The 12,556-nt window shown below is 47.6% G+C and overlaps 1 protein-coding gene and 1 long non-coding RNA gene across 2 annotated transcripts in view; one reads left to right on the top strand and one right to left on the bottom strand.

Moving 5' to 3' along the window:
- Positions 1–349: 349 nt before the first annotated feature.
- Positions 350–12,556, bottom strand: part of LOC118572542 — a 38,097-nt gene continuing 25,890 nt past the window's right edge. Inside the window, exons 3-4 of the long non-coding RNA XR_004943497.1 lie at positions 7,813–8,042; positions 350–1,098 (exon numbers count right to left, since the gene is read on the bottom strand). This is a non-coding gene — a long non-coding RNA (uncharacterized LOC118572542). The remainder of the gene's footprint in view (positions 1,099–7,812; positions 8,043–12,556) is intronic.
- Ccl24 (C-C motif chemokine ligand 24) lies at positions 3,765–6,697 on the top strand. Its single transcript, XM_036172258.1, has 3 exons — positions 3,765–3,900; positions 4,105–4,222; positions 6,219–6,697. The coding sequence occupies exons 1-3, from the start codon at positions 3,831–3,833 to the stop codon at positions 6,385–6,387; spliced, it is 357 nt and encodes a 118-aa protein (XP_036028151.1). The 5' UTR covers positions 3,765–3,830; the 3' UTR covers positions 6,388–6,697.

Below are 12,556 nucleotides of genomic sequence, written 5' to 3' on the forward strand. Positions count from 1 at the left end.
CAGAGGACTCTAGTCCAGTTCCCAGCCTCCACGCGGGGTTGTTTACAATGCTCCCACCTCCAGGGATCTGACGCCCTCTTCTGGTCTTTTATGGTACCTACACTTGCACAGACACAGACACAGACACAGACACAGACACACACACACACACACACACACACACACACACACACTTTAAAATAAAAATAAAATCTAAATGAACAAATGTGGAGAGAAATAAGGGAAAGATACCCAGCACCAACCTCTCTGACTTCCACACTGGTGTGCACCCACATGTTCATGTACCGCTGCTCCGAATCAACCCAAGCAGACACATGAGGTTACCAAAGGGTAAGATTTAATGCAGGGCGGCACAGGAGAAGCGGGGAAGTGGAGGGGGCTGATCAGGGCCGCAGAACAGTCTTGGGAGCTGATCTTCTTCCCCGAGTGCCAGCTGCACAAAAATGACCAACGCTTGTTGCCAAGTTACAGTTATAGTTTTTACCAATCGGAAATCAAAGATTAGTGGATTTCCTTAAATGTTCCATCACTGTCAGCCGGCACACAAGTGTTTCAGTCCAACCAATCAGATTCATTTGTTCTTCCTGTTGTTAGGAACACCCGTGTTTCTAGAGAACTAAAGATGCATACGATTATTTCTATGGTTTAAGGAGGAGGTGAGTCAGCCACTGGAAGGTTCTCAGCGCCCCTAGGACCCGAGAACCTGAATTTTCTTTCACCCTACAGGTTAAATGGAGTCTGAAGTTAGGATGGCAGCACTCAGGACAACATGCTTTCTGCCTGTTGCCAACAGTACATACGCTGCACACGCAGACATCACATGGTACACATAGACAGAAAGGTAACAGTCAAAATAGACTGTAGACAGTCCAGTGACTGCCCTGCCCACTTATCTCTTTTCCTATCCAAAAATAAGAAGGAAAATAAACACTTTAAGACACACACACATACACACACACACACCAGTGCATGATGGGTGTTTCTATGACTTCATGGTGGTGCCGGGTGAGACTTCTCACTGCTGGCTGATGAGGAGACAGGCTGAGGCAGGTAGGGTGAAGGCATGGGAAGCACAGACGGGTCTTGCTGGTTTTCACTCTGTCATGAAAGGCAATGGAAGGATTGAGGATATGGCTCCGTTCGTAGAGTGCTTGCCTAGCATGCCTGGGGCCCTGGGCACCTCATAAAACAAGGCCTAGTGACGGATACCTTCACTAGGAAGGGGAGGCAGGAGGAAAAGTTCAAGGTCATCCTGGGCCACAGGAGAACCTGCTTCAAAACAAACAAAAGGAAAACGGGTTTAAAAAATGGGGGGTTAAGTCGGGTGGTGGTAGCAGCGGTGCAGGCCTTTAATCCCAGCACAAGGAGGCAGAGGCAGGCGGGTCTCTGTGAGTTCAAGGCCAGCCTGGTCTCCAAAACGAATTCCAGGAAAGGTACAAAGCTACAACAGAGAAACCCTGTCTTGGGGGGGGGGGGATGGAGGGTTAAGCTGGGTGGTGGTGGCACACGCCTTTAATGCCAGCACTCAGAGGCAGAGGCAGGCGGATCTTTGAGTTCGAGGCCAGCCTGGGCTACAGAGCGAGATCCAGGAAAGGCGCAAAGCTACACAGAGAAACCCTGTCTGGAAAAAAAAAGGGGTGGGTGTTAAGAGCACTGGCTGTTCTTCCAGAGGTCCTGAGTTCAATTCCCAGTAACTACATGGTGGCTCACAACCATCTGTAATGAGATCTGGCTCCCTCTTCTGGCATGCAGGCAGAACACTGTATACATAATAAATCTTTAAAAGAGGGGAGGAGGGCCGGGCGGTGGTGGTGCACACGCCTTTAATCCCAGCACTCGGGAGGCAGAGCCAGGCGGATCTCTGTGAGTTCGAGGCCAGCCTGGGCTACAAAACAAGATCCAGGAAAGGCGCAAAGCCAGAAACCCTGTCTCGATAAACAAAACAAACAAAAAACAAACAAACAAACAAAAAACAAACAAGGGGAGGAGGGGAGAGAGAGAAGGATAAGCATCAACTCTGGGTATATCTGGATTCCTTGATGTCGATCTTCCCTTCATCTGGGGCTTTACCTCCTGGCTTCCCCGTGCCCACTCTAGCTCTTTATTCTGGGCGCTGATCTGTGAGATGTCTGGTCCAGGGTCACTGTCTACGGGAAATTTTCTCAGAGCTGATCCACCTCATATTTATTCTAAAAGTGCTGGACACAGGACTGAGGACTTGATGGGCATAGCTGCTGGAGGCACTGAGGTCCTTGTGTTGGAGACACTTAGTCCTCCCAGAGAAGGACTAAGAGATCCAGGAATGTTAATCATGCAGGGGTGTCTCCTCAATGGAGATAAAAACCAAATTCCATCCAGAAGGCTGGAAGTGGATTTTGTTAATGACCTGGTGACCTTTTTGCTATCTGTGGAGGCAGACCTCACCCAGATCCCCCAGAATGACTGTCCAAGGCTCTTCCCTCCCTAGATCATTACCCATCCTTAGGGGAGATGTCACATGGACTTAAGGTCTACTGACCCCTCTGCTATCTCAGTCAGAGACCACACTGGATTCTAGGACTTTTAGCTGTATAACTCATCCTCATGGTCACATGCACTTTGTAAAGGAGTTTCTATGGAGTCACACCTTAGGCTTCACTGCACATCTGGAATTGGACTAATTGTTGCCTGGAAACCTTTCCCCAAATTGTACTGGGTTTAAATATGCTGACAATGAGCCTTAGACTCCCCAGTCTGATCCAAGTTGACGAAGTCAAGCTGCTCTGAGTTTTCATTCTTATCTCTTCATGGGGTTCACTTCCCTGTCTGACACCTGCAGGGACCCCCAATAGAAATGAAGCATTTATCTTTATAGACTCATCCACCATAATGCATGTTTGATGGATAGAGAAACTCTGTGTTGAAAAAAACACACAAAAAAGTTTGGTGGATGAATGCATGGGTGCATAGGTGGATGGATTAATGAAACAGTAGATGAATGGATGGGCGGGTGGGTGGGTGGATGGATGGACAGATGTATGGATGACAGATGGGTGTGTAAATGGGAGTACTGATAGTTATCTAGAGGATCGTCAAGTTTGTTTACCCCCATGGACAAAAAAAAAAAAAAAAAATTGAACTTGGGAAAGACAGGGAAACCAAGCCACAGAGGAAAAAAGTAATGACTTTATCCCTTCAGGGTGGGAGGGGCCCTAAGGGGTCCTTAAATGGATGCTGGCTTGGGTATTTCATAATGTCCCAGGGTCCTCCTCTTGCCCTACTGGTCCTGTTTAGATACCCACCCCTGTGTCTTCCCACCATGTCTCCTCCCAATGCCTTCTGGGAACAAACCACCATCTCAGGGAGCCTGCTTTTGCCTCTCTAAGTTTCCTTTAGATGGACAGATGGATGGACAGGTAGATCGATGGATGAATGGACAGATGGAAGGAAGGCAGACAGGGATGACTCTACCCATTGCGCAGCTAGAAAAACTGAGGCTCAGAGAACCAAGATCCCACATGAGAAGCAGCAGAACCAAGTCAATGGAAACATTTGCCCTCAGCCGCAGGATGACAGACCTCCCCCAGATCTTTCTTGCTAGAGCCCCAAATCATCCCTGACTCAGCAGGACAAGAAATGGACAACAACTTCCCCTTTTTTTAGACCACAGAATGCTCATGATTTTCGAGGAAGCCGGTGGAGAAAGGGAGGGAGGAACTCCAGTGAGTGTCCCTCTGGAGCTGTCACTATAAAGGCCAGGGGGAGGGAGGTTGGGGTGTCTTCATATCTCCAGGCCCTTTTTCCTGCACCCCAGCTTTGACCTCTGAGCTGAGGCCTCTAATCTCCAGGACATGGCAGGCCCTGCCACCATCGTTGCCACCCTTCTTCTGGTCGCTTGTACATGCTGCATCTTCCCCACAGGTGAGACTTCGGGGCCCAGCCTGGGGCTGCTGGCAGCAAACCCTTCTAAGGGTATAGGTGCAATGGAGGGTGTGGGACCTGAGCAGCCTGGGGCTGGAGGAGGCACTAAGGGGCCTGGAGTATATAACAGGCCCTGTGTCTGCAGCTGAGAAAGAGCCTACGGCAGGCTGGATGCTGACGCACATCTTCTCTCTCACCTTTTAGACTCTGTGACCATCCCATCCTCCTGCTGCATGTCCTTCATTTCCAAGAAAATCCCGGGAAAGCTAGTGGTTAGCTACCAGTTGACCAATGGCAGCGCCTGCCGCAAGGCAGGGGTGATGTGAGTATTGAACCCAGGAGCCTCTAGGGTCCCTGAGGAAGTTCAGCCCTGGGCATCTTTGAAAGTATACTAGACCTCTCTGGACTTCAGATTCCTCACCCATAAAACTAGGAGGAAATGGGGGAAGCAAGGAGGTGTGAATGGGTCAGTTAGTAGAGTGCTTGCCTAGAGCATATGAAGCCCCGTGTTCAGTCCCCAACATCACATAACAAGCAGGACATGATTGTAGATACTAGTAACTTCAACACTCAGAAGGCTGAGAACATCCATGAAGTACCCAATGCAGGCAAGGCATTGTGCATAGAGGGAAATGCATAGTACATTATCCTAACTAATCTTAACAATTCCACGAGGCAATACTAGAAACTCTGCCTAGAATCCCCCAGTGAGGGGCTGGGGTGTGGCTCAGTGGTAGAGCCCCTGCCTAGAATCCCCCAGTGAGGGGCTGGAGTGTGGCTCAGTGGTAGAGCTTCTGCCTAGAATCCCCCAATGAGGGGCTGGGGTGTGGATCAGTGGTAGAGCCTCTGCCTAGAATCCCCCAGTGAGGGGCTGCAGTGTGGCTCAGTGGTAGAGCCCCTGCCTAGAATCCCCAGTGAGGGGCTGGGGTGTGGCTCAGTGGTTGAGCACCTGCCTAGAATCCCCCAGTGAGGGGCTGGGGTGTGGCTCAGTGGTAGAGCCCCTGCCTAGAATCCCCCAGTGAGGGGCTGGGGTGTGGCTCAGTGGTAGAGCACCTGCCTAGAATCCCCCAGTGAGGGGCTGGGGTGTGGTCAGTGGTGGAGTGCTTTCCTGACATGCACAAAGCCCTTGGTTTCATCCCTAGAATGGTAAAAACAAAAACAATCTTATGGAGGACATAAGACTTTTTCCTTTTACTGTAAACAGTTGAGGTTCAAGGTCACATGACCAACCGGACCTCTAGATTTCAAGCAGCTTCTGAGCCGCTTCTTCACCTGGGGTGACCAGCAAGAACTCATGGGGAATGACATGTGACCACATTCACCAGCTAGTGGCAGACTGGTCCTGAGAGCAGGCGCAGAAGGGGACACCCCACACTCCCCTTTCAGCCATAGCGTGTGCAGTAGCCATGTTTGGTGCATAGTGTGAGCCGGCAGCATTGACTTTAAAAATGTATAGATGTGTAGATGCACATATGTGTGTGCATGTGCATGTGTGTGTGTGCACACCTATAGAGGCCAGAGGCTAATCTTGGGTGTCATCCTCACGTGTTCCATGCACCTCCTTCTTTGAAAAAAATGCACTTTAAGTTGTGTGTGTGTGTGTGTGTGTGTGTGTGTGTGTGTGTGTGCACGTGCGAGCACACACATGCACAGGTGTGCATATTCACACACATGCATGCATGCTGCAGCACATGTGGGAGGGTCAGAGGACAACTTGTGGAAGCCACTTCTCTCAACCCTGTGGGTCCTAGCAATATAACTCAGGTCGCCAGGCTCGGCAGTGGGCATTTTTACCTGCTGAGCCATCATCTCTCTGGCTTTCTCACCAGCCTGGAACTCACCAAGTAATCTAGACTAGCTGGCTGGCAAGCCCCAGAGATCCACCTGTCTCTGCCCCGGCAGCGCTGAGATTATAAGCACACGCCACCATACCTAGATTTTTTTTACGAGTGTTCTGAGGATTGAAGTTGGATTCTCAGAGTTGCAAGGCAGACTTTTTACCATCTGAGCAGGCTTCTGGGCTCATTTCCCTGCTCTAGATAAAGATCTTCTATCTCATCCAGCATTCTGTTCAAAAGCAGGGCCTCCTCTGTCTCATGGGGGGGGGCATAGAATGATTGTGGCCACACTCCATGGTCCCCCTGTCCCCCAGTGGTAAAAACAGAACACACACAGAGAAGACTCACATCAGTGGCCTCCTAACACCAAGGGCGAGTAGCTAAGACTCCTGGTCCCCCACACTCCCTTCCTCAGGAAGGGAGGATTACTCCCAGGACCTTGTCAGACCTCAGACTAAATCTTTTCCCTTCTTCCCACAGCTTCATCACCAAGGGGGGCCATAAGATCTGTGGTGACCCCAAGTTGCCCTGGGTCCAGAGGCACATACAGAACCTGGATGCCAAGAGAAAGCAGCCTCCTGCTGGTACCAAGGCACAGGGCACCAAGTCTTTCATCCAGAGACACCATGGCAACAGCACTCAGGTTTAATCGCCTCTCCTCTGTCCCTGAACTTGGACGCTGGTCTTGACTTCTTGACAGGCTGCTTGGGGCTTGGCACACCAGCTGGGATGAGGCCTGAGCTCATTTTCCCATTCTCAGCATTTCTTTTGGGGAATGTATTTATTCTGTGAGAACCCAAGGGAGCTCCAAGCGTGCCAGAGTTCTGGTGTTTCCTGTGCTGAGTGAGAAGGTTCCAGAAGAAGTCATTCTGCATTCTCCTCTTGTGTGGCTCGAAGAGCCCAGGTGTATAAGACTTGAGTACCTGCGGGTGTACCTTGTTTGCAGCTGGCTTCGCTGGGGTCCTTGTCTTGGGGTCGGGCCCGAGGCCTGTCTGTCTGTCTGTCCACCTGTGGGTATCTATCTGTCCACCTATGGGTAAAACTCTGTCAACAATAGTAACTCCCAAGCATGTTGGGGGTACTCCAGGCTGGTCCCACCTTCAGAACTTTGAACAAATAAAAACCCCACTGAAATGGAGGACTCGATGGCATCATTTTTAAACTCACTAGCTTTTATAAAGAAGGGATGACAGGGGCTGAGAATGTAGCCCAGTTGGTGGGGTACTTGCCCAGCATGTGCAGGACGTAGGGTTTCAATCGCAGCACTACCAAAACATGCATGATGATGCATGCTTGTAATCCTAGCACCCAGGCAAGAAGATGAACATTTCAGGGTTAGCTAGGCATGGTGGCGCATACCTTTAATCCCAGAACTCGGAGGCAGAGGCAGGAGGATCTCTGAATTTGAGACTATCATGATCTACACAATGAGCTCCAGGAAAGCCAGGGTTACATAAAGAGACCTTCCCTGAACTCTGCTCCCCCCTCCAAGAAGAAGTTCAAGGCTATCTTTAGCTACATAGTGAATTTGAAGTTAACCTGGGCTACATGGGACTTTGTGAGGGAAGGAGGAAGGAAATGGAGGGAAGAGGAGGGAAAGGGGAAAGGCATACAGATAAGCATGGTGGCACATAACTATAAACCCAGCACTCAGGAGGCTGAGAGGGAGGATCATGAGTTCTAGACCAGCCTGGGTTACAAAGCAAGACCTTACCTAATGTATCTTTAGTTTTAATTTTAAAAAGTATCTACAGAGGCAGGTGAATCTCTGTGAGTTTGAGGCCAGCCTGGCTTACAGAATGAGTTCCAGGACAGCCAGGACTGTACAAAGAAATCTTGTCTCAAAAAAACAAAAGACAGTCCTAAAGGCCAGGATTAGGGCTCAGCCTAGGGAGTTTAATTCCTTTGTGAACATATAATTTCAGGACATTCCACTTTAGTGACATGGCTTGCTCCTTGCTGCTGTGGGGGACAAGAAGTTGCTGTGACTTTAACACTGGGCTCTCCCTACATTGTAGTGAAGGGAAGATAGGGTGGGAATCAATGGAAGAGAGTGACCCCAGGGTTTCCTTACCACATGAGATACAGCAGGGTACATCAAGAGCATAGGCGTGGTCACTGCTCTCGATAAGCCAAGTAAAATGCGACTTCTGTTGTGGTGGCTGTCCCCTGCCCATCCCCAACTCTCTGCAGACCATGAAGAAAGGAGGAGTGCTCCAGAGAGGCTCCTGGGCGACACATCCAGGGGAAGAGGGGACGAGAGCCCAGTGTATCCTGCCAAGGTCTTGGCCTTCCTTGAGAACCCTGAAGTAAAGATCAGAAGGACTTGAGATGCAGCTCAGTGGTAGAGCACCTGTCCAGAATCCCCCAGTGAGGGGCTGGGGTGGGGCTCAGTGGTAGAGCCCCTGCCTAGAATCCCCCAGTGAGGACTGAGGGCATAAGCCACTCATAGCCCAATAAAAGTCATGTGGTTGCAACAAACACTCAGGAAGTTTCAAGGAATCTAGGAGCTCTGTGTAAAAGGCTCCTTACCTCTATCTTTTGGGAAGTTCTTGGAGTTCTGCGTCAGAAATGGGTCGGAGAATATATGCAGACATACATACAAACATACTTACATACACAGATCTTCTTAGGGTCTACCTTTTTTACCCAACATAATATTTTTAATGATTATTTGGGGAGTTTCATGCAGCATACCCTGATCACACTAGCTTCCCATTCCTCCCAAGTCCATCCCCCATCTTGTGCCCTCCCCCCACAGCCCATCTTCCACATGACACATCATCTCTCTTTTTCAGGTCCCATCATTGTGCCTAGGGCCTTGTGCATACACACATTCTCTACCACTAAACTACACCCCCAGCCCCTTCTTATTGTGTCTTTGCAAAATTTGTGGTAGGATCTCACTATTTCCCACAGTGACTTTGAACTTGGGACTCTCCTGCTTCCATATGCCCAGGGTAAGTCTGTGCTCCTAAGGCTTTCAAACAGCCAACCTTAATCTATCCAGTGACCTTACAGGAACTACCCAGTGATAGATATCCTCAAGGCTGTGTAAGAGCTGATGGGACTCCTGTGCAAATGTTAGATTTGAGGAGATTCAGAGAAGCAATAGTCTCATTTGGCATCCACTCATCTTTCGTGAAGCAGATGTTAAACTTGTGGTCAATGTGTAATAATTATCCCTCAAGACTGGAGGGATTTAGTGACAGACATCTTAGAGGCTGGTCCCCAATTACAATGGAGAACCTGGTGGAAGGATGAGGCTAAGACCATTGAACAATGGAGTAGGGCTACAGGTCTTGAAATTTGCCGAGATCAACTTCTTGGAGAAGGTGATTATGCTGATATACAAAGACAATATTTTTTTTTTTTGAGCCGAGGATCGAACCCAGGGCCTTGTGCTTGCTAGGCAAGTGCTCTACCACTGAGCTAAATCCCCAACCCGACAATCTTTATATGATGACTGTACCCTAGCTTTATGCTGAATGGCAGCCTTGAATGCTTGGGACAGAATTGAAGAAGTAGGAAAGAAAATTGAGTCATTTACAAAAGTTATACAGGGCCCAAAAGAAACCTTCACTGATTTCTTACAAAGACTGACTTCAGCAGTGAATAGAATGACACCAAAAGCTAGACAATTAATAATTGAATCTCTGGCTTTTGAAAATGCCAATGCACATTGCAAAAGGGTAATTAGGCCGTTAAAGGCAAGATCACCCTTGGAGGAATGGATCCAAGATACAATAAATGTTGAATCTCACAATCATGATGATGCTTGGATAGGAGAGGTAATTTTCAGAAGTTTGGAGAAAAATAGTAATGTCAAATATTTCAATTGCGGTAAACAAGGTCACCTAAAAAGGGATTGTAAAAGGGCATTCCTAGAAACAATGTTATTCCAAGGAATAATCCCAACAGAACGCTCTTTCTTCCCTTCTTGAATATGCAGAAGGTGTGGCAAAGACAGATATTGGATTAATGAATGTAGATCAACAAGAGATAGACAAGGTAATCCCTTACCTTTGCCATTGGGAAACTCCCTGAGGGGCTTCTCACAGGCCCCTATGTCAATTTGGTTTGGTTCTTTCCTGCCATCATGGAGGAAACTCCTTCTTAGAGCAATTAAAGAATCTAATGCCTATTGTAAAAACAAAAACAAAACCAAACAAAAACAAAAACAAAAACCATACTGCTCAGAGTGATAGAACAGTTGTAGAAGAGAGAACAAATTTCGAGAGAAACCAAAAAGTGAATTTTTTGGCAGACTTCTTTTGTTGTTGTTGTTGTTTTTGAGACAGGGTTTCTCTGTGTAGCTTTGCCCCTTTCCTGGAATTCGCTTTGGAGACCAGGCTAGCCTCGAACTCAGAGATCCACCTGCCTCTGCCTCCTGAGTGCTGGAATTAAAGGCACACACCACCATCACCTGGCCAGACTTCTATAAATGAACAAAGACCAAAATTAAAAATACAAATAAGAGGCAGGTGGATCTCTGTGAGTTAGAGGCCAGCCTGGTCTACAAAGCGAGTTCCAGGACAGGCTCCAAAGCTACACAGAGAAACCTTGTCTCAAAAAAAAAAAAAAAAAAAAGCTGGGCAGTGGTGGCGCACTCCTTTAATCCCAGCACTTGGGGAGGCAGAGGCAGGCAGATCTCTGTGAGTTCGAGGCCAGCCTGGTCTACACAGTGAGTTCCAGGACAGCCAGGGCTACACAGAGAGACCTTTCTTAAAAATTTTGAGAGAGAGAGAGAGAGAGAGAGAGAGAAGAGAAGGGAAAGGAAGAAAGGGAGGAAGGAAGGAAGGAAGGAAGGAAAGAAAGAAGGAAGGAAGGGAAGAAGGAAGGAAGGGAAGAAGGAAGGAAGGAAGGAAGGAAGGAAGGAAGGAAGGAAGGAAGGAAGAAAAAGAAAGGAAGAGAGAAAGAAAGAAAGAAAGAAAGAAAGAAAGAAAGAAAGAAAGAAAGAAAGAAAGAACGAACCTTACAGCTAGGTCTCATGGAGACATTTCCTCAACTGAGGCTGCCTCCTCTCTGATGACTCCAGCTTGTGTCAAGCTGACAGAAAACCAGCCAGTCCGTGAATAGAACTGCAGGACTCAGATGAAAAGCTTAGGTGTGTTCTTTCATTCAAAGAACCTATATTTAAACATCTATATGCATATGTCTTAGTTAGGGTTTCTATTGCTGCGACAAAATACGGTGACTAAAAAGCAAGTTGGGGAGGAAAGGGTTTGTGTGGTGATATATTTGTAATCTAAGAAATAAAGTTTGCCTGAAGATCAGAGGCCAGAGCTAGCCACAGAATTAGCCATAGCGGTCAGGCAGTGGTGGCACACACCTTTAATTCCAGCACTTGGGATCACATACATTTAACCCCAGCACTAGGAAGGTTGAAACAGGAAGTGATACGGCTGGGCAGAAAAAGGAATATAAGGCAGGAAGAGCCAGGAACTCACTCTCTTTGAGAGGCTCTTTCAGGCTGAGGAGTTGGTGAGGTAAGAGGTGGTGGCTGTGACTTGCTCTGTTTCTCTGATCTTTCAGCTTTCACCCTGGTATCTGGCTCCGGGATTTTATTATAAGATCATTTAGGATTTGTGTTTATTAGGGTTACACTTCAGCATTGTAGTCTGAGCAAGTCACAATGAGCAAGCCAGTAAGCAGCACCCCTCCATGACCTCTGCATCAGCTCCTGCCTCCAGGTTCCTGCCCTGACTTCTTTCACTGATGAACTATGACGTGGAAGTGTAAGCCTAATAAACCCTTTCCTCCTCAACTTGCTTTTGGTTATAGTGTCTCATTCCAGCAACGGCAACCCTAACTAAGACATTAGGCAAACACTTTACCAGCTGAGCCACATCCCCAGCCCTAGCTCCTAAGAAACTTCAAGTCCAGTGGAACACACTTATATACTCAGGAGCCATGGGAATTGCCAGACTGCCATATTTACCTGGGAAATCATGTCTCAGAACAGGAATGACCTAATGAAAACAATTGCACGTCTCCTAGGCAACTGGCAGTATGCTTTTGTGCTGTGAATGTTGTAATCCCTAGACTTATGTTTCCCCTTTTGGGCTCCTAAAAGTTTAGACATGGTTTTCTGGTCTTCAACTGTGTTTCTCCTTATCTACTCAACTGTGATTTATCCATTGTTCTCTGTTGTTAGTTGTTTTATTACTCATTTGGGGAGGGGGGCTGCCACCCAGCTCCCAAATAAATCATACACGGAAGCTTATTCTTAATTATAAATGCCTAGCCAGGTTGGGGATTTAGCTTAGTGATAGAGTGCTTGCCTAGCAAGAGCAAGGCTCTAGGTTTGATCCCCAGCTCAACATAAATAAATAAACAAACAAACAAATAAATAAATAAATGCCTGGCCTTAGCTTGGCTTGTTGCTTGCCAGCTTTCCTTATTTTCAAATTTTCCCATCAACCTCTCGGCTTTTCCTGTTTTCTTACTTTTGTAAATATTACTCTTACTTTGTGGCTTGCTGTGTAGGTGGTTGGCTGGCCCCTGGAATCCTCCTCCTTCTTTGGCAACATTTTTTTTTCTTCCCCCAGATTTCTCCTTCTATATATTCCCTCTGCCTGCCAGCCCCGCCTAGCCTTTCTCCTGCCTCGCTATTGGCCATTCAGCTCTTTATTAGACCACCGGGTGTTTTAGACAGGCACAGTAACACAGCTTCACAGAATTAAACAAACGCAACATAAAAGAATGCAACACACCTTAAAATAATATTCTCTACACTCCTCACTTATCTACAGAACCATTTTGGATAGAGAGGCTGGGGGAAACCTACTTGGAGGTTTGTTTTCAGGGTAGAAGGA

The sequence above is a fragment of the Onychomys torridus genome, chromosome 22 (genome assembly GCF_903995425.1).
Source record: "Onychomys torridus chromosome 22, mOncTor1.1, whole genome shotgun sequence".
Classification (NCBI taxonomy): Eukaryota; Metazoa; Chordata; class Mammalia; order Rodentia; family Cricetidae; genus Onychomys; species Onychomys torridus.